The sequence below is a fragment of the Crocodylus siamensis genome, chromosome 11 (assembly GCF_052110815.1).
Source record: "Crocodylus siamensis isolate JL-2025a chromosome 11, ASM5211081v1, whole genome shotgun sequence".
In the NCBI taxonomy this organism is placed as follows: domain Eukaryota; kingdom Metazoa; phylum Chordata; order Crocodylia; family Crocodylidae; genus Crocodylus; species Crocodylus siamensis.
In genome coordinates this window covers 11,390,646-11,417,505 of record NC_143405.1, presented here as the reverse complement: position 1 = coordinate 11,417,505, position 26,860 = coordinate 11,390,646, and the positions used below count along the sequence as shown (strand labels likewise).

The window sequence follows — 26,860 nt, the reverse complement described above, 5'->3', positions numbered from 1 at the left end:
AGGGCCCAGGGCTGGTCAATGCAGCATGGACTCCATGCTAGCTTTGCACATAAATCCCAGTCCAGGGTCAGCATGTGCTGCATGAAGCCCTGGTCCAGGGGACATGCTGCATGAGGTGCCTGTGCCGGACAAGCCCTGTGCCCTGGCTTCAGCATCTGAGGCCAGCCTGTGGGCATGATCTGTCGTGCAGATGGGTCCCATGCCCCTCATTCTGACCACCTGAGCTAATGCAACAGGCATTGATGCACCTGGGCTAATGCAACAGGCCTCAAACTTTCTCATAATGTTGACAACTTCTTAAGGGACTATCTCCCAATTTCAGCTGTACTGGCCACCTGCCTTTTGATTACAAAATATCCCAAAAGCAGCTACAGCAGTTACATACATGGAAACTAAAACCATGAAGTATTGGTGTATTTTGAGTCATCTATTTTTTTATTTAATCTACCCATCCTTTTCTTCTCAACTGGAAATCATAAGGACAGCCATTACCCTGGGCCCCAAAAGTGCTCAAGGACTACAAGCAGTCCACAGACCACAGTTTCAGAACTTCTGTATAACTATGTTCCTTTACAGGTAGTGTCCTTTAAATCAGGGAATCTAGAAGTGACAGGGCAGTTTTACTGCAATCTGTTTAAAATCTGTTCTCTTTAGGTAAATGTTTTATTTCAACAAACAATGCCCCAAATGTAATTACTATGTAACACTACTGAACAGAAGACGTATGGGAGCCTGTACCTTATGTGAATGCTCGCAATACACACTGATTACATATACATAGATGTCTATGCAGAAAAACAGCATTTAAACTCATTTAGAAACAGCACCAGCTCACAGCTTTCTCCAAGTACAGGATCACAACACAAGTGATTTCTACTGGGGAGCAGAGTTTATACCTTTCATTTCATTTACAGATACATTTTAGCAAAAGAATATTTTAACAAAAGAATATTATTAAAATGGTATATAAAATGTCCTTTTACCATCCAACACATTTTAATTTTAGTAATATCGTTTCCCTGAAAAACACACAAAAATACCTCAATAGAAAAAAGATGTAGATTTATTCTAAAGCCACAGTTTTAAACAGCTCATTGTTGAGTGGTAGTAGGATGACAGTATAGGTAATTCATTCTTCATTCTGTTTATATCAGTTCATTTGCATAGTGCAATGCATTTTTAGTTAAAATGTTATAAAACTCGTCTTGGGTTTCTGTTGCTCTTTTAAAAGGTATCTCATTTCATAGCTAAGGTGTCAAAGCAGTGAAGGTAAAATGTAGTCCCGTGACTATATCAAAGCCATGAGAAAAGCTGCTAGTTGCCGACAGACAATAAGACTTTTTTTTTTTTATTACTGTTTTAGACACAATCAGATTGACCATGTTTGTATAATGAAGAGTCCAAACATGAACTAGTTGAAGTTTACATTGAGTACTTGCCTAGATCTCAGAGATATTATGGAATACATTATAGCTTGTATCTTTAATACACAGATGAACCCCTGGTTACTAGAGGGCCCAGCATGCAGTGATAGTGACTGAGAGAGCAGACTGCCTCACATTAGGTCTTTTTGTGGTCTTGGTCTTCAGGGACTAAAGCTGTCTAAAAGTGAAGGTAGCTACAGCCTAAAGTTTGCCCGTTTTGGTTCACAACCTTCAAAAGACTGATATAGCCAACAAAAGAATGTGCAGGGCAAGTGTTTGTTTCAGAACACACCTTTAAACTTTTCACTGCTTTCAACTCCACCCCCCAAAAACCTAGTACCTGACTGTAGTGAGCAGTACTGTGGACAACTTTCATGGGAAGAGAAACTCTCCAGAGAAGCTTCAATAAACGTGCAGCCTCTTCTAAAATCTGCTGTACCGTGTGAATGTTTGCAGAAAAGCTATTCAGTGATGTCTGGGCTGGAACCTATATTGCAAGATCAGAAAACATGTTATATTTTATCTGAAAGACAGTATGAAAAAGTAAGCTTTAATTAACATTATAAATTTCCTTGCTACGAATTTCATGTTTAATACAATGAACTAGGCTAGTGTGTGCCAGGAAAAACTAATTTATTAGTTTAGAAAACCTGCTGAATTATACATTATTCAAGAAACTTGGGGTTGGGGGATTATCCTAATCAATAACAGTGATTAATAACAGGTTACATTTACTGTACCTGCTATGCCACATGGAAATACTTGGCAACTCTCTTCTTTCTCCATTTGCATTTCATGGCATGCTATTTGAAAGTCAAATGACTCCAGACATCAATTTAAGCAATATAGATGTTTCTTCCTTAGCAGACCCCTTAAACTGTTCCATTTAATGCTAAAATAACTATCAGGGCACATATAAAATGTTTTCCTCTGCTGACAGATGAGAAAACCAAATTGAAGAAATTGCATAAATGTGAAATAAAGGAGAGAAAGGAAGGAAAGAATGCATAGGGAGCAAATGAATTACCAAAGTGATGGTGATGGTGGGGGAGTGGGAGAAAAGCATTTGCTCTGCCTGCCCCAATTCAACATGCCATCTGAATGCTTATTTAGCATTGTTATCTAACAAGAAGCCTCTCATCATGTGAAATACCCCTTTTGCTAAGTAGTTTGAAACTACAGAAATGTAAAGCTTGGTAGTAGACTACAAATTGTGAAACGTATTGCTTTTATCTTTACACCAACAAAACAAGTTATAATCTTGCTGGGTGATTACTTCTTCAATCATCACTAGTGTCTTAACTAGGTCATCTGAAAATGGAAGCTACTTCAGAGAGCCTGGAGTATCAGGAAGGCATCACTGTCACAAAACAATGCTGTTTCCCTCCCCACCCCCAAGAATTGCTATGGGGGCTCCATATTCAATAGCTTTGCCAATTATAAAACAGGTAAAGAGTAGCACTGTAAATTTTAAAATGCAATTATCTTCTCCTATTTTTAAAGACCAACGGGAATTTTCCTATAACTTTTATAGTATAATGATCTCATCTCCTCCACCCCCCACAAAAATATTGCCAGACTACTGACTGTATCCAGTAATTGGTATGAATTGGGTAGAAGATTCTGCATAGAAAGACTACCTGCTGCTATCCAGTATATATAGCATCTTATTTCCCATTGTTCCCCTTGCTCGTGTCACTTGCAAAAATATATATGGAGAACACGAGGAAGGAGAACAATAGGAAATAAGATACTGTTTCTTTAAATAAATGTCTTTAAAATGAATATAAACTGGGACAGGCACCACTACTACACATCAATCACAACTGTGAGGCTTTTGCCTGGTGTTTCTGTAAGACAGGACAAAAGTTAATGGGATGCTTTAGTTGTGCATTTCCTTTCCCCTAGCAGGCCTGGATTTTTCAAGGTGAACTTCAGCTTAATTTTCTGAGTTTATCCCAAAACAAGCATTACAATTACAGAATACCTTATTTTACAGAGAGGCATTATTGATATCTAGTTTCTCCCTCTTTTAATTATGACATTTTTAAGTTTTCAAAATTCCAGACACAAATTCCCCTAATAAAAGCAGTTTCCCTCAGTTAAAGTCATGAATAAAAATGAGACTCTGCACTCTAGGACTAGCATTAGTTGACTGGCCACATCACATTAACTAGTTGTGCTCAGAAAAGCCCCAGCTTGTCAAGGCTGAGGTTCTTCGGCAAAGCCGCACCATTTGCTTGTTCCCTTGTTTATCTAAACCAGGGGCTGTCAACCTTTTTTAACAGATGTACCCCCAGTGGCTGGACACAGAGTGGGGCGGGGGTGGGGGTGCTGATGCACAGCTGGATGCGGAACGGTAGCCACGTGGGGAGGTAGGTAGCAGCTGCTGCACGCAACTTCTCCACCCCCCACCCTGCCCCTGGCCAGCCAGCCAGCCAGCGCCTGCATGGTCCGCAGGGGGGTGCCACTGCCCTAGCCTTTCCACCAGCCCTGCTCCTGGGAGGCAGTGGCGTGGGGTGGTGGGTGGCGGCACTCCATCCCCGCCCACGCGTAACTCTTAGGGCCTTCCCACATACCCCCGATTGACAACCCCTCATCTAAACCACACATATTAAGAAGATTCATTGCCCTCTAATCATTCTCACTGCTTACCTTTACTCCAGGCTCCATGTGTTTCATACTAGTTATCTCTATCAAAGGACCCTCCATTTCTGATAGCAGCTTTTGCCCTTCTGAGATCTGCTTCCGTAGGGCATTGTAATCCTCAATCAAGCCAAGGATATGGCGTCCATTTTTGTCTGCCCACATACGATGGCCAGGCACAAGGCGGGGAGTGCACGACGTACCAGTAGAGGAGATGCTGCTGCACTGTGAAGAGTTGTCTACATCTTCCTTACATGTTAGTTGGGTGTCTAAGGTAGAAAAAGTTGCACTTGATTTTTAAAGCCAGATCCTTTCAACGTGTAAAAAAAAAAAAAAAAAATAACATACACATACATATCTCAAACAGCAACCCTAGGATATGGGAGTTGAAACATTCTTGTCCTTGGATATACCTGCTTTCATTGATGTGTAATGTCCATGCTTCTGTAACTCGCATATATTATTGTCTGCTGCAGGGAATGTCTTACCAACTTCTACATGCCCAAAACAGAAGAAAAAAAAACAACTAATAAGTAAGATGGCATCATACTATTTATTTTTTTACTGAAAGATCTCCTTGACCTTACTTCTGCATGTCTTCGCTTCACAGATTTCACAGTATAGCAACAAAGGGACTCCCTATAAATCAGGGCCAGCTCGCTGGACGCCAGGTATTCCTACACTTTTCTAGCACATAGCCAGAATTCTGAGTACCTACCAAATCTATTGACCACTGGAAAAAATCTCCTTGAAAGCTAACAAATTTAGGTCTTAGCACACCAAGGAGGCTTCAGAGCTTTACATGTCCATTGCCAAGCAACCTAATCCCTCCCCACTCGCACCCTTCCAATCTCAACAACTCTGGCAGTATGTCAGCAGGAAGGAAATGGTGTATCAGGTAATCAGGTCCTTTACCATTTGGGGTAGTATAGATCAAGACCAGCACCTACATTCCACCCAGAAACTTACAGGAGCCAACACGATGCTTGGAGTGTCAATATTATACGCTCCTCACATAAGACCCAATATTGCCCAAATAAACCAGCTTACGCTTCTAAGTGTCCCCAAGTTGGCGCTGCAAAATGTAGAATATATTATGGTAATCCAGTCACGGGGTGATGAATGCATGGAAAAAAACAGCAACCCAAACAGTGTATAGACCATGGTATGGCTCTGCTGCATTCAGGCACTTCCTTCTCCATCAAGTGGAACAGAATTTGCACTGTTTGAGTAAATATCTTATATAAAACACAAGTCAAGTTGTGGTAGATGGGTCCACATGGGGGAAGGAGGGATGAAGCTCCCATTGTGCTTCAAGGCCTCCACAACAACCCACTGATCAGCACAGGCTATTTGATATGATGTGCCAGGGCATTTATGTGGGCCCCGGGAGAAGAAATGTGGATTCATGGCCCCTTGATTTGCTAGTGATTTAATAATGATGCAAATAAAGATAAAATATTTCTGAGCAGCGTAAAGGGGGCAACTGATTTATACAAAGATCGCCCAGCGCACTTAGTGATTGTTCTTGAGCAATGCAGTCACCTCTAACAAATGTCCTATAGTTGAGCATTAAATTGAGAACTTCCAGGTAAGCAAAATTTATGACAACTTAACCTGGCCATCTTTCCATTCCAACTGTCTGCAAACGTTTTGCTCAAATCAAAAGGAAATCACAGTGAGAGGCTCTGAGAAAGTGTGGTGTGCATTTCACCTCCGCATGAACTAATAACTTTAATAGGGAAGGGATTTGAACGGCTGCAGGCAGCTCCCAGTCACACAGCTGATATCATGCGTGGCATCAGGAAAAAAGGGAGGCATCTTTAAAGAACAGGGCACCACTTTTTGGAGTGTTATAAAAGCACATACTGCACACTACCGTTCATTCCTGTACAACGCTGCGATTCGTGTTTGAACAGGTAGTTGATATTCACAGCTGACACTGAGCCCACTTCCTCTCTCTTTTCTTTTGAAAGCTGCTCCTCTAATTTTTCATGCAAAGTCTTGTTCGTCTCTATGCTTCTTTCAAGCTGCACTCGCAAACTCTGTATTTCAGTCAATAGTTCATGTAAGTCAAGTGGATTATTTTGATCTTTTCGGAATTCTTCTGAAGCATCGTGTCCAGGATCTGAGAAAAACACTTAACATCTTTAACAATTAAAATAATGTTAACCATCATAAGAGTGCTGAACAAGTAAATTATAAAGTCAGCTTTATCCTCAATATTAAGAATTAACTACAAACAGTATTAAGATAATGGGTTGACAAAAAAAGCAAGTCTTAATTGCGTCTACCCTCAAAAGATTTAAAGAGCTGAAAATTATTTTTCACTTTGTCCATAAAAGCTAATAAAGTTGCATGCCAAAAACAAAATTGTAAGAGAGTACAATGAAAAGGATTTACAAAATCTGAAGTGCACAGTCTAGGGGAAGAAAAAGGAGCAGGTAATCCTGGAGCGAGGAGAAGGGCTGGAGTACTACAGAAAGTATAATTTCACAAGGCAAAAAGAGAACTGTGATCACCTGGCAACCAGAGAAACCAACCTGAGAAAACCTGAGGGTTCAGTTCTTCCTTTCATAAGGGGAAGCAGTACACAAAGCACTCCCTGTATTCCTGCACAATGAGATCCCAAAGTGTTCTTCAAGCAGTGGGAAAGGGCTTGCAATGGCCTGAGAAGGCAACTACTCTGACCCTCCAATTATGTGGAGACTTCACGTTCTGGAAGGAGATTCAGCTCTATCCCAAATCTGCCCACTCCATATTTCTTCTATCCCTTGGTCACATCAAGACTTTTAACATAACGATGATGGCGACAGATAATGTAGTAAGAATCAGCAGTTTTTTGCTAGGAAATGTTCTGGATTTTGAAGGAAGCATGCAATAAAGACTGACTGTTATCCAGCTTTACCCATCTCTCCCCACCCTACCTGTGTTGTGGTCATTTTGTCTGGCCTCTCTCAAACTCCTGAGAAATGGAGAAAACCCTCGTGCAAGTTTTACTTCCCCCCCTATCCACAAGGAGACAGGAGTTTAGGTATATAAAACATTTCAAGGGGCTACTTCTGGCAATTCTCTAACAGCATGCAGGAGGTGTTACCATGTAGGAGCTCTCTCTTGACAGCTACTCTGCGTTCAGGAAGGGTGGGTTCAACATAAGGAGGCACACTGCAGCTAGCTTCGGGAACACAAACAGTGAAGATGTGGTAGCCCATTTTCTGGTGCCCAAATAACTAAGACTCCCAGCAGCCTGTACTGCAACACAGGACACTGCATCTTCACTGCTATTGTTACCTAAGCTACCTAGATTAAAGCTTCCTTAAGGATGGCCTACTCAGGCTGCAATTGCATCCTTCATTTGCTGTGTAGCCATACCTCTACTTTTATTTATTTAGGGTATGCGGTTTCAGCAAACTCTTTCAACCTTCTCAAGGCAATGTCATCACCACTGTGAAGAACTTGAAGGCCACCAGGTAGAGTTGTAAATGGGCACAAGTCAACAATGTGGGACATGGTTTGAACTCGTCTATAAAGGCATTTGTTGTCATTGCGAAAGCCCCATTGGCACAGGTTTGAGGCACAGTGACCCTGTCCAGATCGAAAACAGTTGAGGAGTGCCCAATAATGGTATGACCAGCTAAATCCTAGTTGACTGACTGTAGGGTCAGAAATGATGTGGTGATTGATTGGTGCTTGTGCTGACCACACTAAGCTGACCTCTACTAAGAAGTAGTATTCTTCCTTTGCATCACTGCCCTCCTAGTTCCTGTGATAGTACTGGACATCTAAATAGAAGTAAGGAGCACTGATGCACTCTGACTCCTGCCTTAGGCAGCCTGACAAGGTCATAGATAGAGAAAAGAAGGTCTGCAGCAACAAAGAGTACAAAAACAATTGCCCACTTGATACCTGTCCTTCTTCTGCTGGCTTCCTCCAACTTTTCATACACTTTGAGTTCAATTCGGAGCGATTGCAGTAATTTGTCACTCTCACACAGCTGGTGCTGTTTTGAATTCAGTTCTGTTTGCAACCTGGTAAGTACCAATGGACGGGTAAATTACAGGTAGTGCATTCACTTATTCCATACTTTAAAATCTCAAATCCCCCTTGCCTTCACCATGTTCTCTCTTCTTGAGGGTACCTATGCAGCTCATTAATGTCAATGGCCATGGCCAAACGCTTGCATGTCATATTGACTATTTACTCCTCCAAATGAATGTCTAAACAGAGGCAGGACTGATACCTGTTTAATTCATTGCGATTGCTGTAAATCTCATGAGTCAGATGTCTGTTTTCGTCTTCCTTTTTGCTGATCTGTTTTTGCAGCCTTTCATTTTCTTTCTTCACACAGTCATAATCCTTGTGGAGATGCTCAATGACTGCACTCTTCTTGGAAAGAGACTCCCTCAACTTTTCATTTTCCTTTTGTTTATCTGAAAGCAGAAGAAATGCAAGGTGTTTGCAATACCTACAACATACTTAGGCCATGCTGCTCATCATCAGCTTTCTAAGAGCTGGCAGAGCAATAACAGAAATAAGATGCTCTTCTGCATTTTGTGATTGCCCTATTTAAATTTTTCTAAAGCCTTTTTGGTAGATAGGTTTCCTTGGATGCAGTGTCTCTGTAACCCTCAAAACACAAAAGGCCTGTTTCTAGGAGAAGTTAAGCACTACCTGTCATATGTCAAACACCCTTAGCCTCCTGTTGAAATCAGTGGGAGAGGGACTACTTAGCTACTTTCAGTAAGGCTCCAAAGAAGGTATATTTATCTTGATTACTCTTATTTAGTATTATACTGGTCTTGGAAGGAACGACGGAAGAGCTTGAGTAAAGCTACTACATGCCCTATAACAACCCCTCCCCCTCCATTCTCTCCACTAAAAAGTGAAGCATGTTGTCTTTCCTCGTATTACCAGTCTGCCATCAGCACCATGCTAACTCATCCCTCTCCTTGACATGCTCTGCCTTCCCCAGGTTGGCTCCTTGATTAAGAATTGTCACTAGAAGCAGTTGCTCTCATTGGAAATCAGTGTTAGATAGGAAGGAGGAATCATTCTGTCTCCCAAGAGTTAGAAACCCTTCTTTTTTAGCAAAGCAGCCAAGTTGAAAGTTTATGAAAATGGGTCCCAATCCAATCCATGGATCCTATTCCCTTTTGTCACAGGATTAGAATACTTCCCATTGAAGTCAATGGACATTTCATTGCAGCATGAGACTAGGAGGTCTAATCTTGTAGCCAGTGCCTAGAGTTTAATATCATTGGCATTTACTGGTCTTCTAGTTAATGTTAAAACTATTGAATGGCACATATTTTGACATGAGCCATAAGCAAATTACAAACACACAATATCGATACAACATGGTGAAAACAAATATAGGGCCAGATCAAAATGAGCTGATTTTCACCATGGAATGTGGGGATTACCTTTCATACATGTATGTGGTGTGACTGAATCTTTTTGATCAGCACTGAAAATATAGTGTAATTACTTCACAGATGATTTAGAAAGTGACAATTTGACTTCATCTAACACTGTAGGAGGAGAGGAAAAGGCTGAGACTGACCAGATTGACCAGCACTCAAGACCAAAGGTAGCCTTCCTTCTGTAGTCTGATTCTTAGGATAAAAGAAGAGACCTATGAATTCAAAGGAGGCTGGCTCTGTCTTAAACATAAAAGGCAACAATGCCTTGTTCTGATGGGCATCCTTTAGACATGCTTCTCACATAGCAAGCCCCAACATTATATACGTATTGCAGCGTAGCAACAGACAAAAACAAAAGCATCTCACGTTGGCCTAAAAAGTAAAACCTTGAATAAACTGATACACACCAAAAACCCCTATATCAGATGACAGAATAAATGACACGAGGGAAGTGCCTGTGTACTTCTGTTATACCGATAGTTCTAACACTGCTCTGCAAATAGACAGAACCTTATGACCTAAGGTTTAACCATACCTGCTTTTAAGAGCAGTTGGTTCAGAGGGGTCTGAATTAAGAGTATTTTGCTGCCTCGAGCACAAAGATGAGGAAGGCAAGCTAAAAAGTTGCAAAAGAAAACTGATTGCTCCAGGTCCTTTCTCTGTGTCTAATCAGCTTGAAGAGGGAAACTGAGTAGAGCTATCCAAGCTTCCCTGTGCTCTAGATTCCTTTGGGGAATGAGTCTGTTTTCATTTGCAGTCAGCTCCCTCTGGGAAGAAGTCCATTCAGAAGGAAACGGAACAATTGTAGTCAATTTCCCTTGGTCAGTTTCAGACACAGAGGGTCTCGGCAAGGAAGCAAAAAAGAGTTAGAAGGGAAGAACAAATAAGTACAAAAGAAAAGAGGAATCCACAAAAAACAGGGGAGAGGAAATGAACAAAGACACAAGAGGAAAGCTGTGGACAGGCAGAGAGAAAACAGGACTGCTACTCCAATGCCTCGCCTGGTATTAGCCCCATTGTGTGGGTTTTTGACTTGACACAACTACAGGAGTGAAGAGATCCATAAAGACAATTTGATGGAAGGACTGTAAATATTTTATTGTTTTCAGATTTGGAATAAAAATGAAAGGTGCTTTCAAAATTACAATCCGCTCCTTTAAAGCAAAGTTTCATACTTTACCTCTGGATCCTTTTGCCAGCATTATATTCAAAACCTGATTTTGCTTCCTCAGGAAATGAATTTCAGAAGTCAGGGAATTATGTTGCTCTGAGCCATGGATAAAAATGTTTGCAGAACCTATAAATATATACATAAAATATGATTTATGAGTCATCTCTAGGTCAGTAAAGATTAAACTTTCCCGACAAGAACAATTTAAACAATGCGGAAAAACATGTTATGAAAGATATTTATCCCCTATATATTTTTGAAGGTTATCACTACAGACTGAAAGGCAATTCAGGTAAACTCCAAGCCAACAAAAAAAACTCTGCATCCCAAGTAACTCACTCATTCTGCCAATGTCACCAAAATCGCTAAATGATCCTTGGTAGACTGGATTTTGAACTACAGAAGTCACATATAGCAGGCCACCAGCCAGATAAGGGAGCAGAACAAACTGCAGAAACTGGTAGTGTCCCATGAGACTGTCCTACTTTTACAAAGGTGTAAATGGTACTAAGGTTTACTGCATGATAAATCCCAGTACATCTCTGCTCAAATTTGGCTGTATATGTCCATACCATTTTAGGTGAGAGCCACTGAGATTCTACAAGTATTTGCCTGGGTTATTCTTTTTAGGAGAGGTCATTAAGGAAAACCTACAGTAGATGATGCTGGAAGTTGTGAAAACGATTCAGTTGATGATGCTTTTGCTTCTGTGGAGGACTGCAGTGCTGCTGTTACAGTCCTTTGAATCCACTTAAAACAAAGATCTTCCCTGACTGCTCTGGGTCATCTGAGATCCTGTGGCGCTTATCATATGAGCAGATGTACTAATCTTATGTCCCACCCAAATTCAAACTCAGGTACTCATTCTGTCCCTAACTTCCATGTACAAGTTTCAACAGCCTATACTGTTCTTCAGTGCCTAGCCTACACTGATGCACAGTGTTACAGTGTACTGTTAAAGTAGCTGTGTTCCACCCTCCAAGAGGCTGCATTTCAGTGCTGAATGAAGTAATTGCTACCTGCTTGTGTAAAATCTGCACTGCTGTTTACACTTGCTAAATGACTTCAGGGTCCACCGGAATTAACAGCGCTATTTAAAAGATATTTTAATTGAATGGTGGATCAAATATCTACTATTTTAGTAAAGATCAAGACAAGGAAACAGGTGCCAACTATTCAATTGATAAATAGAAAAATAACTGCCTGGCAAAGAATTAGCTGAATGCGTGAGGTAGATGCCTTTCAGCTATAGCAATTCAATTCAATTTGATGTGCTGTACTTTCTCTAAATAATCTCATTTTACTGTAATCCCAATTGAAGCTCTTACCCACTACCTAACTGGGATGCAGCGTGGCATGATATGTGCCTCTTGTCATTACTGAAAGACTCAAAAGGTACTAGAAGCCTGGCACTAATGGCATTTTACTATCTATATGTTAAAGAGTCAAGGTAGCTATGTGTACTCAAAGGGCTTTTGCCTTTCATATTTTTAACAAAGCAATTCAACCTGAAGTGGCAGAGCTTGATGGTCTCATCTCGATCACAATATAATTTATAGCCCATCACCCAGCCTCACATTATTTGACAGGTTATGCTATCAGAATTTTGTTGAAGGGCTTTTGAATATAACTTACGTAAGGGACTGTGCAGCCCTGATGTTACCAAGGCCACAGTCCTGCCATCAGACCCAATACTGTGAACTTTTGCATCCATGCAAAGCCCCACTGACCTCAATTACACTCTGCACAGGTGCAGGACCCCAGCTACCTGACTTAGGTGCTGAACCGGTGCTTATGATTGCAGCTGTTCTGATGAATGTGTCAACTGTTGTAAAAGTGAATGCAAAAAGGAGAGCCATAGAGGGATTCAATAAGGTGACTGATGGGTTGTAAGCACTATAATAGCAGCAGCCAGAGTGAAGTAAATATTACAAATATTTATTCTCAGTCAAAAAAAGTACTCTGAGGGTGATGGCATGTAATCAGTAATATAAGGGTTAAAACACTTGCTTTCGTTATTTATATATAGAAAGAGCAAAGCAAGCATTCAAAGCCTAGGAAAAACAGAATTAAAAGGTTACATTTTATTTTGAAGTCTAACATTTGAAACAAGCGGAAAAATATTTTAGTTCTGCTTTTAGTGCAAATTTCAGCTCAGTGCTAATGATGCAGTTATTACCAGCACCTCCATCAATTATAGGATGCTGGGAGCCCAGAGACTTTTGCGTACTTAGGATGATCTAAATATTACAAATAAAATAAAAAATTGTGTGTGTGTGTGCACGCATGTGTCTACACACATATAAAATATTTACTAGAGAGACTAGAGTAATTCTTTGGATTAGATTCCCATGAATAAACAACTCGATATAAAATTAATTTAACTGACTGTCACTCATCAACTAAGTATGTTATAACTCAGTTTTTAAAGAAAACAAAATAAGGATATTAAATAAAAAGTTTAAAAACATCTGCTTAGAAAATACAGCCCCAAGGCTAACATCTATTGCCGTTCCAGCCAAGAGTTTGTTTTACATCTGAATTCAAAATTAACACACAAAACATCTAGTGGGGGAAAAAAAACCCTTGACAAAAGTGGCTTCATTATTATTTCAAAACATGAAACAGATCTTGAAAGCAATACAAATATCAAATGCTGGGAGAATACAGTAAGAAGAGGAGCTTGTTGTAATGCATAGCTAGTTTTCCCTTTTCTCTCCAAATTTTCCATCCATGCATTGGTAGATCTACTAAAGTAGCAGGAAGACAGATGGAAGACATAAGACAGTTTATAAAGAGAATATACTTTCACTGCATTAATGGATGCCCTTTCCAGAATCTTTATGAAGCTGTAAAAGAGTTGGAACTGTTTCAGTGTGGTTATTTCATGAGAGAACAGTGTGCCTTTCCAGCAGCGTAAATACTTCATGAATGAAATGGGTGCCTTTTATACACCTTTCCATCAGCGTAAATTATTCTTGAAAGCAAACTGCCATTTGGAGGTAGTATCCATTAGACAACAACAGAAATGGATTGTAGGGATGATGTAAAACATAATGAATCTAATTCAAGCATTAGTGAAACTGAGCAAGAGGACAGAATGCAGGTACCCGTTCCTGCTTCTGATGTAACGCTGCAGATTAATCAATCGCTCTACGGAGAAAGAGTGGGAAGAAGAATGAGAAAAAGCAAAGTGTGGAAAAGTATGCATTGTATCATACAGTTTGAAAAGGTCCTATAAAAGCCTACTTAAAAGGTTGACTGATGCCTCGTGAACAAATTGAAATATGCAAGGCCTGGTTTCCAAAGGTGCTTAGCACCTACAGCTCCCTTTGACTTCAGGTTTACCTACATATTTTAAGAATTTTCCATCCACTACTTGGCATTAGCAATTGGAATGACAATGGGCTAGTTGTGGAAATTCCCATCAGTTTCTGCTACTTAAAGTTACTGTGATGAACAAACTTCTCATAGCAAGCAAATCTAATGACAAGCTGAACATACTAACCCAGATTCTTCATTCCACTTTTGGGCCCCCATAAAAAAATATTCTGGCTTTAAATCAACTACAGATTCCCAATAGGGAATGAATGCCTCCTCTGTAAGGGGAATCTCTACTGGTACACCATTAGCAGAGGCAGTACACCCCCCTCATGGATGGTATATCCATTAATAGTTAGTAAATAGAAAAGTAAGGGATATATCCTCAGCATGTCTAAATTAACGTCAGTAGATGCCAGGAAGGGTATGAGAGGGGATGGAGCTTTCTATACATACCCTGTTCATATGCTTTCCCTCTAAAGGATCCACTTTTGCCACTGTCAGAGACAGCATATTGGGATGGATGGACCATTGATCTGACCCAGTTATGTTCTTACCTCCCATGCCAACCACTCCCCCACAAATGGGGAGGTGAATTAGCTCCACTATGCTCAAACTTAAATTGGCATGAGGGATCTTATCCCATCAGTGGCAGCAGCATAAGTTAGACAGGATCCCTTCTGTCCTAATTATACTGGGGCTAGGAAACTCCAAAATTAGGAAGCCAAAATTTGTTCATCACATCTAAGCACACAGAGAGAACTCAGAGATGATATCTTAAAATCAAAGAGTCTCTTATGCCAACAACAAAACACAGACAACTAATTCATAATATCTAGGCTACTGAGAACAGAACTAGAAATATCTTTTTGATTCCATAGATAAAATTCGCCCATGCTAGAGAAAGAAAGCACAAAGACTTCCAGACTGCTTAAACCCACCTTTGCGAGCACAAGTGGGGATTCAAACACTTGGGACACCTGTGCACCACCGACAACTGGGGGCAGGTAAAAGGAAGAATCACAGTGTTTGTGCTAATTTACAAGAAGTGTACCACAGCTACTAACGCAGCACAGGAATAAAGGATAAAGTAGTGTTCCTGGTGGTGTTGTCATTACACCTACCTCATAGCCCTAGCTTAGCAGTGTGGTTTTACTGTTCCAGCCATACATATTTCTCCTGCAGAGCTCAATCACTCAGGCTTTAAACAGGAAAGTAGATTTCACTCGTGATGAAATAAGGTCTTACCCTGATCTAGTTCCACGTCTGTTACTTGTCGTTCAAGCTGCTTCCTCAATCTCTCATTAGTTTTAATGGAATCTTCTAAACGTTGTCTCAGAGTTCGAATTTCTTGCAGATGCTCCATTAATAACTCTAAATAAACCAAAAGGCCCCTTTTCATTTTGCGTAAACGACTGCATTCCTTTGCTCTATGTACTGTACCATAGGTAATGTATGTCAGGTGCTAAGAGCTAGAAACTCTAACAAATCACAATGATCTAGACTAAGTGCTTGGCATGCACTAACAGCCTTTTCAATACGCTATCCGGATCTCACCAAGTATTTAACATGGCGATTTAAAATGAAACATTCCTTTCAATGGAACTCATTATTCTATTTTCTTGCATAATCATGTGGCTGTTTTTTTTCTCTGCTAACTTTCTTCCATTTAAAAACAGCATAACATCACCCAATTTTCTACTTAAACTGCTCTATATATTTGGTAATGAATCTGAAGCTTTGTGATAACTTCGCTGCTAGACTCTGTGCACCAATTGTATACAATTCCCCGCATGACAACAGGATGTTCACTAGAGTAACTCAAGTATAAAATAAGACTTTGACTTAACACAATGCATAAGAATAGACTTCATGCCTTAATAAATAAGTCTGTTCACCCTAGTTTCATTACAGTACCTTTTCCTTCGTGCTTTGCCAGTCTACAATTTTTCTTCCATCTGCTGTACATTTCAGCATGAGTCAGGGACTTATCTGTTCTAACCGTCACTATCTTATTTGTCAGTTTGTCCATGTCATACACTGCAGGTTTATTCTGTAATAATTTTTTCCCTGAACACTGCGTGCTACTTCAGCTGTTAAACCTCCAGCTCTATCTGCAGCAAACTCCTCCAACCATTACTTGTGCTTAGTGAAACTATCCAGGTCAAATATGACACCACTTATTAATTATGCAACAGTTACAATTCTCAAGGAAACACTACACTGGCTTTTATAAAATTAGAAAATCGGTCTTTTTTAATGTAATAATCTCTTGACAATTGTCTGTTTCCACTCATAACTTGTCTGTTTAAAGACTGTCTGGAGTACTGTAAAAAATGACAGTCTAAAACAACAAAGGCACAAAATATCATAGTTAATTTTGTTTCAGAGAAGGAGGTAGCTTGCATCGATGTCATTTTTGTATGCATGATTACTGAAATTGCAATGATTATGTGAGAGACTAGAAAGCTGAAGCAGACATATCCCACATTATTTCTTAATTAGTTCCCTTGTGTCTTGTTTATCAAAATTCCCTCAATGTCTATTAAATCTTCAGCGGGAAAAAAAATTACCTGGGGGAAATTTATTTGGCAGAAGAGCCAGAGTGCCATGCTGTCCTTCCATCAGGTCTTGTTTAAGCTCAGGTGACCCAAGAGATGACTTTTCTGACATTTCAAAGTCAGAAAAACTATGAAAAGCAGATGGTACAGGTGACTCATCCTTAAGTTGCTGGTACATTGTGGTAGTCTTCTCATTGTCCCTTGTGTGTCAAGCAAAATATTTGTTAATGATTTCTAAGTGATTATTACCACTTGAGAAGCACAATGAATAGAGAAAGTGTGTAAAATTTATACAATACATGTAGGACAGCAGATTTTTAAGGATACCTGTGAAATACGGTGGTATGTCACAGTATAATTATCTAAAGCAGTGATTCTCAACCAAGATACCATGTCACCCTAGGGTGCCATGAAATCCTTTTAAGGGTGCCATGAAGTACCACTGTGAGGTATGCAAACACCTACACATGATCCACAAGAAAAACCCAGAGATTTCAAATAGGAATCCATAATGTCAAAAACATTCTGACTTGGTGTGGTCTTTCTGAGTTCTTTGCAACAAAACAATTCCTTTATTACCTTTCCTGTAATCAAGAAACAAATGCAAAGCTAAGAGCTGACCTTTTCCGAAGGGTGCCTCGAGTCTAAAAAGGTTGAGAATCACTGATATAAAACCAGAGATTTAAATCCTGACCTTACTAAACTCCATAGAAGTCACCAATGGACTTCAATATAGCTAGCATTCACTTGCCAGAAGAAATCTATCATAAATTCTCTTTGTGCCACAGGGACTTAAAGTTGCCTTAACAGGCAATTGAGGATTTCCCCAGTATGAGAATCTTGGCCTGGCATAAAACCACAATCAAAGAATCATGGAAAATTAGGGTTGCAAGGGACCTCAGGAGGTCATCTCACCCAATCCCCTGCTCAAAGCAGGACCGTCCCCAACTATGTCTTCCCACCCCAGGCTTTGTCTAACTGGACCTTAAAAACCTCCAAAACATGTTGTGTTACAGCACCTGCTCCACCACCTCCAGCATAAAGGCTACCTTGACAATAAGTTTGGAAAGAAATGCACACAGGTGATCCTGAACCAGTCCCTAGCTTTGTCCCAAGGTCAAGGGAAAGAGAAAGACAGCTATAAAAATACCTCTCCTATCTGCTATACTGAGTATACAACTTAAATATTTATGCTAATCTCTCTTAGTCTGCTGGTGAATGTTTTATAGTCACTAATGAAACTGATAGTCTTAGTAACATGAGGCCTCACTTGAAGCATCTCAACTGTTATACCTTTGTTAAGAAGTGGGGAGAGAAGGCTGGGTTTGTTTTCTATGAAAATTTTACTAGCATAATTGATATTAACGGAACTTGCGACATAAGCAAAAGCAACCACAAAGACTGTTGGAGTTCAAGTTATACTATAAAATATGCAGTGTCTTTATCACTTTATTACACAGCAACATCTTTAACGCTGGTCTTCAATCAGGTTTACTCTTACCTTTGTCCTAGTTCACAAAGTTTGGTAACTTCCATATCTATTAATTCTCCTGCAAAATAAAAATACCTGTTGAAACATTTCTGAAAAATTACTGCTTATCTAAGATTTCCTTGTGTGTTAAGTTACTTAAATATGTTAAATTGAATGAAAAATGGAATGGAAAATTGAAAAGCAGAAACTGGTACTAGCCTAAGTCAGAAATAAACTACCACACTATAGGGTGCTCACTCAGAAGTTGCCCACTTTGGATGTATTAATACCAAACCGTGTGCAGGTGCCTTGAAGATGTAACATGTGTACAATGGCAAGAGATAGGACTTTATCCCACAGTTGTACAGCAACAGAACAGTAATCCTACCAGGTCAAAAGAATGATAGGAGGAGTGACTGGCTATCATGCCTACTAGATTTCACAGCCTTTGCATCATGGTACAGATTCCTTAATGTTTTCTATGGTATATGGAAGGAGTATCCAACTCACAGCACATGTGTTACAAGAGGCACAGATAGCCTGTGAGTGTGGCACGCAGCAGATTCAGGAAGGAGCAAGGAACATAGCAACAGATAGGGCAAGGAGCAGAAAACAGTGCAGTAAATCAGACAGGGAGCACAACGCAGAGAGCAAAAAGCAGAGCAGCACATAAGACAAAAGAAGGGGATCAGAGTAACACTCAGGAAAGGTGCAGGGCTTATTTTACACTCGGGAGGTGCAGGGCTTATTTTGTGGCTCACCTGGTATACGATACAGCTACAGAATAAACACAGTGCAAGCCACTAACCTTTCAAATAAAAAGGTGGTGACAAGAACTCCACCCTTCTTGTCTCCTGGCTATCTTTAGTCTAATAAGAATGGCAAGGCAAGTGTGCTCCCCTACCCACAGTAGGTAAATACAGGATTTTGTCTTGAATAATCTACACGTAAATAGCTCAGTGACAGATTTTAATTTGGATAATAAAGAACAAGAATTTGAGGGTCTGACCCTGTTCACCCCACTTGTGCCCAATGGGCAAGTCCATGCAATTAAACCCAAGCAGCCGTCCTGGCTCAGGAGACACAGGACTGGAATGTCAGGGGTACGCGCTGAAGGTGAGAACTGAAGTGCAGAGATAGAAGAGTGTTTATGCTACTCCTTTACAGTCAATTCTTAGTAACCCGAATGTTCTTTATAACCCTACAGACATCATCTTATTTTAATGTGATTCAGTGCAACACCATTTTGTTAGATATATTGAATTGTCTTGCTTGTCAGTGACTTTTCATAGTATATAGGATACCATCTGTTGGTTTGGGATTTTTCAAAGGCATTTTAATGTTTATTCACTACTGAATCTTCTTATTTGTAATGCAAGGAATCTCCATATCCACTGAAATCACTGAATATACTCAATCTTTTGTTATACTGCTATGACACACTAGCTGTAATACCTTTTTCTCAGATATAGCCCCTTTATACGAGCAATCAAAATAGCAACATGCTGCTGCTTTCCTTGAAGACAGGTAGGACAGGGACCATTGTTTGATTGCCCTTGGAATGTTTCTCAAGAAAGGTGTCTTCTAGAGGCAATTACAGGAAGATGGAGGGGTCAGCGTCCCCATTTTAAAGGCTATTTCAAGCATTTGCTTGAAGATGATAACTTTGCAGCTGACACCTGCAAAAATATTGTCAGCCAAGTGGGTCAGAGACAGAACAGGAACAACTATCAGTGAGGAGAGAAGAGGGCTTTCATGATGCATTTTACTCCCAAAACAAACCTTGTCCTCTTTGCCATCACTTTGACACGCAATTTTCTTCAAGAACAAGGGGTGAAGGGAAGTACAGCATTCTCCTCTTTTGGGCATGACAAGTCAATTTCTGTGACTGGTTTTGGATCATTACTGCATTTTAAATCTCTGTTGTATAAATGTATCAATCGGTCTTTCACCCTGCTGCTGCCATGCTTGTGTCCCCAAGCATCATTCTACAATAAAATCCCAAATCTCAATAGTAGCCCTTCCTGGTTAAAATAATCTACAAATGTAAGGGACAAGTGATACCCAAGTGACAGCTTCTGCATCCTGCTTCTCAGACAGGCTCTGAGCCCAGTTGCTGAGTCCATGCCTCAATGCACCCTGGGTGCGTTCAGACTGAGATCTTTTGGCAACTAAGATAAACCCTTCAAATGAACAGACGTAGTTTTAGGTGCATAAATTCTCATTCTTCAGAGTAAAGTCAATATGCTCAGTGAAGAGGATTAAGTAAGTGTGATAACTCCCCTCTGCATGGGTTCAGACCCTAAACAAGTCTGGTGCTTTCCTGATAACTGGTTGCTTTCCCCATTGTAAGCTTCCCAGGAAACCTACAAGTGAAACTACTGTTCCTCTAATTTCAGAACTCATCTTTTCTTTTTTTAAGAACCATGACATTTTTATTTCAACCAGAGGTAAACATAAGAAAAAAAGGCCACTTGCAGGCCACTCTTTTCTTCCTTACATTCAGAGGAAAATCCAATTTTACAAGTGTTTCTTCTTCTGAATATCACTGTTGTCCCTTCCATCCATGTGGTTTGCCCCTCTTCAAAACCTACTGACCTTCTCTTCTTTAGACCTTCAGCCTTCCAACTGAGCTGTTTGGGTGGGGTTTCAACCATGCACAGGACGGTGTGCATCTATGCACCCAATGCCAGGAAGTTTGCATTTGTTGTTGAGCAAGGACACAACAATCAAACTATCTGCTTAATAACTTTTATCCTAGAAAATCACCTTTCATAACATACAACCCCAAACTAATACAGCCAACCCTCCATAGTAAGTGATTCCATTATTGCCCATCACTGGTATCTATTTGCACTGGGCACTCGAACAGGAACTGAACTTTCCTACATTGCTATGGAAAAGTTCCACATCTCATGAAATGGAAGTGGGAATCTGCATTAAAAGAATACAATTTGTAATTAAAAGAGTATTAAGCAAAATCTACATGTTTTAATAATTTTTAAATGAACTTTCCTGGCCCCAATCCAACTCTCACTGAAGCCAATGAAACGATTCCCACCAAAGACATGAGTGGAGGTGACCCAGCAAGGAGACATGATTTGAAGTCCTGCTGGGAGCTGGGGTGATTCCTAAAAAGCCTTGAGGTCCATATGCTGCTAAACTCATCATTAATTCAGCTGTAACCCTTGTGGCTTTAGTCTAAACAGTTGTGGCTGTCTGGTGCACTTACCTGAAAAGGTAAATTTGGGCATTTTATGAGCGTTAAAATTTAATTTACCATGCTTTGACAGGGACAACAGCTGCCTGCCTACCCCTGTGATCGAAAGAACTATCAGAAAGGTAACACTGAGTTACATGAAGATGGACAAGGAAAACGCATGCAAATGGTTTTCCAAAGTAAAGCCTTCTCAGAATTCTGCAGATTTCCAAAAAATATTTATGCACTCAAGACAGTAAACATGGAAGTATAACTACCTACCATAGAGAAACTTTTTTTCCAGCTTCTCAAACAGTTGCACACTTTGATTCAACTGTTCACGGAAGCCCTCGGCGACATAATAATCAACATCACTAGCTTGAAGCAGCTCTTCAAATGCTTTAATAAGGCTGGTCAGATGTTGATAGTAAGTGACAGAAATGCTGTGGATCTCTTTAATTTGCTGCCGTTGAAAGGAGAGTTCCCGAGCTTGGGAGTGAACTAATGAATCATAGCTGAGAAAATACAGTTATCCTTAAAAACAATTTTCTGACCGTAACTAACATTTATACAAAAATAAAAGGAATTAAAATTGCATTTCCTGGCTAAAATGTTATGTTTTCCTCTCAAAATACCATCAGCAACAATGACAAATATCTTCTTAAAATTAGGCTTTGCAATTCTGGAGACAATGCACAGGTTATTTTCCTTAACAATTAATTTCTAAGTCATGTTGGCACTGAAACTCATTTGGTTTGTCTGGAAATACCTGGAAATAATCTGATTCTGAGCATCTGATAAACATGCAAGTGAGGTGGCAGCTAAAAGAGCTAGAGTGAAATAAATTGGAAGAACATGCGAAGAGAAAGAAATGCATGTCCTCTCTACGGTGGTTGTCTGTGGTACATTACTAAGAGCCAGATGGGGTTTAACCTTCTTCTGGAGCACCGTGTATTGTTATCTGCCAGAGGCAGGATACTAGACTTTCCCAACTTAATGTTAGTATGACAAATTCTAGTTTTCTCCATATGCTTATTGCTACAGACGCAAGTATGACAACCAACCTACTGCCTAAACTCTTGTATTCACAAACCAGGATATAAATTTCAACTCAGATCAACTGCATTTATACTGCACTGGTGGATACAGATGTCCACTTTATATTGCACCTCTCAGTATCACTGACATGGACCTTTCTACAGGACCATAAACATCAGTGGGGAGACAAAAGAGAGGAACTGAAAAAGGGAAGGAGAGGGAAAAATGAACAAAATATGGGGTATAAATAAAATCTATGACAGCGTGGGTTGCTATAGCATTTTTATTGCCACTTGTTTCAGAAGAGATGCATAACTCACCTGGGAGTCTGTCACTTGAGAGTCATCATCCCAAACCCACGGCAATAAAAACTTTACAGCAGCCCATATCATTACATTTCACAGGTTACATAGTTTGGTCGATGTATGTCCTATGTAATATGTAGGATATTATAATAAAGGAATAATAAAGGAAGTGTATTTTCAAGGCAATCAAATTCTTATGGATTATGAAGCAGGAGAGTATTTTTCTGAGCTAACATTAAAGGACATACCAAGTGCCCATAATGTTAGATCTACTAGTACCAGCTACGTCAGTGGCTAGCAAATATCTCTCCTCATGGATTATGGAGAAACCTAAAGGTCTGAATACATTTTTATTCCATCTCTTACTGTCATATATTCCCCCAGGGGAAGATTAATCTTGCCACTACAGCAGAGGATTAGATATTAGAAGGCCCAGATTCTATGCCAGTGTACATCTGTGTGACATGTGAATACAGCATTTAATTTTTGCAGCCTCAGTTTTTCCATAGGTAAAAAAGATACCCTCAGCCTCACAAGGAGGATTCATTAGCTTCTGAGTTCCTGCTCTAAAGCTTCATTCTTCAATTTCCATATTGCTTTCAGATCTTTGAACAGAAGTCACTACTGTGCACAGTACTTGATCTTTATTATAATATTACCAATCCCTATGACTAGGGACACACAAAGCCAAAAAGATTTGCAGGAATTTGGTTACCAACTCTTCATACAAATGTGTCAGATTCTACTTCAGATATGATGCAGAAATATCCTTATCTTTTCCACAAAAGTTAAAGCACTGAAAAATTTCAGGGAGTGTGATTTTGGAAGTCAGTCCATCCCACAGAGAAACTGGTTTGCAAACAAGAGACTGCATCAAGCAGAAGTCATAGGCCTCCAAGGGAAAAGGGTGTGGGTGGCATAAAACCATCAAGGAGGTTGATATGGGCATTAATGAAGTAGCTTTTTGAATGTCAGTCACAATAGTGTGTACTTTAATGGAAAATGACTGAGTTTTAATAAGGGATTGCCTTAATATCAGTGAAACTTACAATAATGATGTGGTGGTATGTAAAGGAAAATGATCCCCACACTGGTCTCTTCACACATACTGATATTTCCACTTACAAGGGCCTGAAAAAAGCATCTGCATTACTCACTTGGATGGAGATGATTCTCTAAGCTTGGTCTGGAGGCAGTATACTTCATCAAGAAGACGCATATTTGCAATTTGCTCTTTTTCAAGTTCAGCCTCATTTTCTAATAGTAGCTGCTTAAGTCTTTCTGCTGTCTGTTCTTCAGGTGTCCCTGACAACTGGGAATTCAGGTCTTCTATATGGATTTCATAATCCACTTGCTGATGTACTGTAGAACACGTATTAAACTGTTGCCCTTCTGTATCCTGCATTTGTAAAACATCTCCTTCTGTAGCCAATGCTGCATCATTCGAAATGATATTGAAAATATCACTGGGTAAAAATTGTGTAGTAGGCTGCAAGTGAAATATGAACATTTTGTACCTGTCAAGCTCAGATTTCATATCCCTAATTCTCTGTTTCAATTCTTCTATGTCATCCATGACCTCATGGTCAGCAAATGCATCTGTACTTGTTACACTTAGTTTGTGAGAAAGCAGACTCTGGGAACCAGAATATGTTATAGCAGAGTCCATGTCCTCATTCTCCATGGAATCAATCTCTTCATTTAGCTCTTTCATTGAATGTTGGTTATTCGTGCTGCTTACGTTATGATGATTTTCTGTTTCTGAAAAATAAGAGGCTTGGATATGAGCATTAATAATTATTTATCTGGCATTCTGCTCAACAGCACTGGAACAAATTCCTTCACTTCGACAACAATGGAATAAAACATGGAATAATCGTGGAGTAAACTGCACTTGTTCTGTGCCTCTGACCACTAATCCAACTTACACTTCTACCATTTCAAGCCCCTAATCAGCTTTCAAATAACCAATTTTCAAAACATAAAATCTGCTTCTTTCCCAAGGAGAGATTTAAAATTACATTTGCTAATTTCAATGCTGGACCAATGACAATGCTAAATTCCCGCATCTTTCAAATACAAAGGTGAGTACCTCACATAAAAGGCATTAAAATAAAAGCATTACGATTCATAAGCAAGCCTGATGATTTTAGATCATTCTTTTTCAAAAACTTCTAAAAATTAATTTCATTTTTTCCTTATGCCATACAAAACCAACTGCAATGCAAAAGGAAGCAGGATTTTAAAAGATAACCAAAAATAGCAAAGTTGGAAAAAGAAGTTCCGATAACGTCTCTTCAAAAAGTGGCTTAAACAAAATCCATAGTGTTTGATCTTAAGCTTTCCTGCTGCTCACTTGGGATGCCCTACACAACTCATATTTGACTTCTCCAGTCATAAGCACTGCAATCACCCTAGATTAACGTCAGTAAAAACTTTATACCCCTAAAGTGTGTCGTCTATACTCGTAGTGTATCGAGAGGAGCGAGGGGTAAGTAGCAAGAGCAATAGTTGTGAGATAGTGCTTATGCTAAGCAAGGCCTAGCATCAAGAACAATGCACTAAAACTCCCAGAATGCTTCATGGAGATTGAGAAGTCAGCAACTGATATTCTGGTAATCACTTTCTGACCCTTAGATAGAAATGCTGACCTTCTGACTCTTGGACAATGATAAAAATAGCAGGCAAGCAGCTTATATTGTTAAAACAGGAAACCGCAGGGCTAAACTGCAATGACGAAAAACAACTGCATATTATGTCAGCCTTGACATTTTAACCCTGCTATAACCAGCAAAACATATAGATGTAAGAATTAACATAGGAAACATAAAAGTTATTGAGAATAAGCATAAGAAATATAAAGGTCATTAAAAATTAACATAAGAAGCGTAAAAATTATAATACAAAGCGTATCACCTGATATTATAATATAGATAAGTTAACTAAATAACCAATAGAAGTAAGAATTAGAAATGCATACGTATAAGTGTTATCATATATAAGTAATAGTAAAGTTATGTTAGATGCCTCACTGCCAACATGGGGACAGTTTTGTATCTTTTGTCTAAAAAAAGATAAGGGACTCCTTTTAAATGAGCTGTTGACCAGTTCTGAGACTACTGAATCAGGCAGCCGCACCTAGCCTCCAGGTTAGAAAGCAAGGGCTTGATTTGGGAACCTCGTGAACCAACAGACCTCCTTTAGCTTATGGCTTTGTGAAACAATAAAAGAGTTAAATTGAACATCCAGGTCTGAGCCTGTGCTTAATTCAGTCCTTATACAATTCGGCATTGAACTCACACAATAGTCTTCTCCAGTTACCAGGAAACAAAGTTCTTCTCTAGGGCTAGCAATGAAAAACTATCACTTGGTTAGAACTTCCTCATGTTCAACTTTGTATATTAAATAAATCACGATGACTGACCTGTCCCTGGGAAGCCTGTACAAACTCAACGTAATCTAGCCTGATTACGATATTTACTCAAATACAAGATGAGGTGTCTTCCACCGCCCCAAATGGCACGGGGAAAAAAGCCCCCTCATCTTATAATCATGCATACAACAAAATCTCACTAAATACACTGTCTATCATTAAACTGTTACTAAAAGCAGCATATGCTCAGCAATGAAAACCAACTGTGAAGTTGACTAAATGCAGCCAACACTGACCATGACTACAACTCACAGTCCACATTAGACAAACATGCTGATGGGAGCCCACTACAAGAATAGGTTAATGTAGCTCATCTGAACAAGATATATGGCAGTGCCCATTAAGTGCAGTCCCCTCACCACCGACTCTTTTTCAAGTCATAGTAAGCCACAACAGTTCACCCAGAATCCCTCTGTTGCCCCATCTCTCAGCCCAGTGTATATTAGTGTGGCCACACCCTCCATAAAGTGAAGCTGGGCCAGATTGTCCTGTGCCTCATTGTGGCAGGCTCATGCCCCACTCACTGCAGGGCCAGCATCCTGGTGGCTGGTCTGCAGGCAAGGTGACCAGGACTACATGTCTGGAAGAAGCACCTCTGGTTGGTCCAGCGCCTGAAGGCTCTAGGCATAAAAGGAGCCCAGGAGCCAAATGACAAGGGAGAGACAAGGAAGCACGGGCAGCAGAGCCAGATGCTTCCTCCACAGCCAGAAAAAAGCTGGCTTGTCCCTGCTGTGGAGCATGCCTAGAGAGGCAGCACCTGCCCATCCTGCTGATGGAGTGTGCAGGGAAAACCTAGACATGCAGAAACTGTTGGTAGCAAGCCAGAGGCTCTCCTTGGGGCAAAGCACCCTGGAAAGAGTGAGGACAC

At 40.0% G+C, this 26,860-nt stretch overlaps 1 protein-coding gene across 8 annotated transcripts in view; it reads right to left on the bottom strand.

Moving 5' to 3' along the window:
* The window catches only part of CDK5RAP2 (CDK5 regulatory subunit associated protein 2), a 106,421-nt gene that overhangs the window by 5,939 nt on the left and 73,622 nt on the right, over positions 1-26,860 (bottom strand). For 4 of the 8 annotated variants that reach the window (XM_090022380.1, XM_090022381.1, XM_090022385.1 and 1 more), the window contains 12 exons: positions 23,717-24,320; positions 21,499-21,731; positions 18,048-18,096; positions 16,559-16,746; positions 15,234-15,359; positions 10,674-10,790; positions 8,311-8,500; positions 7,977-8,098; positions 5,950-6,210; positions 4,484-4,564; positions 4,080-4,339; positions 1,765-1,911 (listed from right to left, as the gene is read on the bottom strand). In XM_090022380.1, the coding sequence (XP_089878506.1) occupies positions 1,765-1,911; positions 4,080-4,339; positions 4,484-4,564; positions 5,950-6,210; positions 7,977-8,098; positions 8,311-8,500; positions 10,674-10,790; positions 15,234-15,359; positions 16,559-16,746; positions 18,048-18,096; positions 21,499-21,731; positions 23,717-24,320 (2,378 nt within the window). Of the gene's footprint in view, positions 1-1,764; positions 1,912-4,079; positions 4,340-4,424; positions 4,565-5,939; positions 6,211-7,976; positions 8,099-8,310; positions 8,501-10,673; positions 10,791-15,233; positions 15,360-16,558; positions 16,747-18,047; positions 18,097-21,498; positions 21,732-23,716; positions 24,321-26,860 lie in introns of those variants that run through there. The other 4 variants (XM_090022382.1, XM_090022383.1, XM_090022386.1 and 1 more) reach the window with 3 other exon arrangements.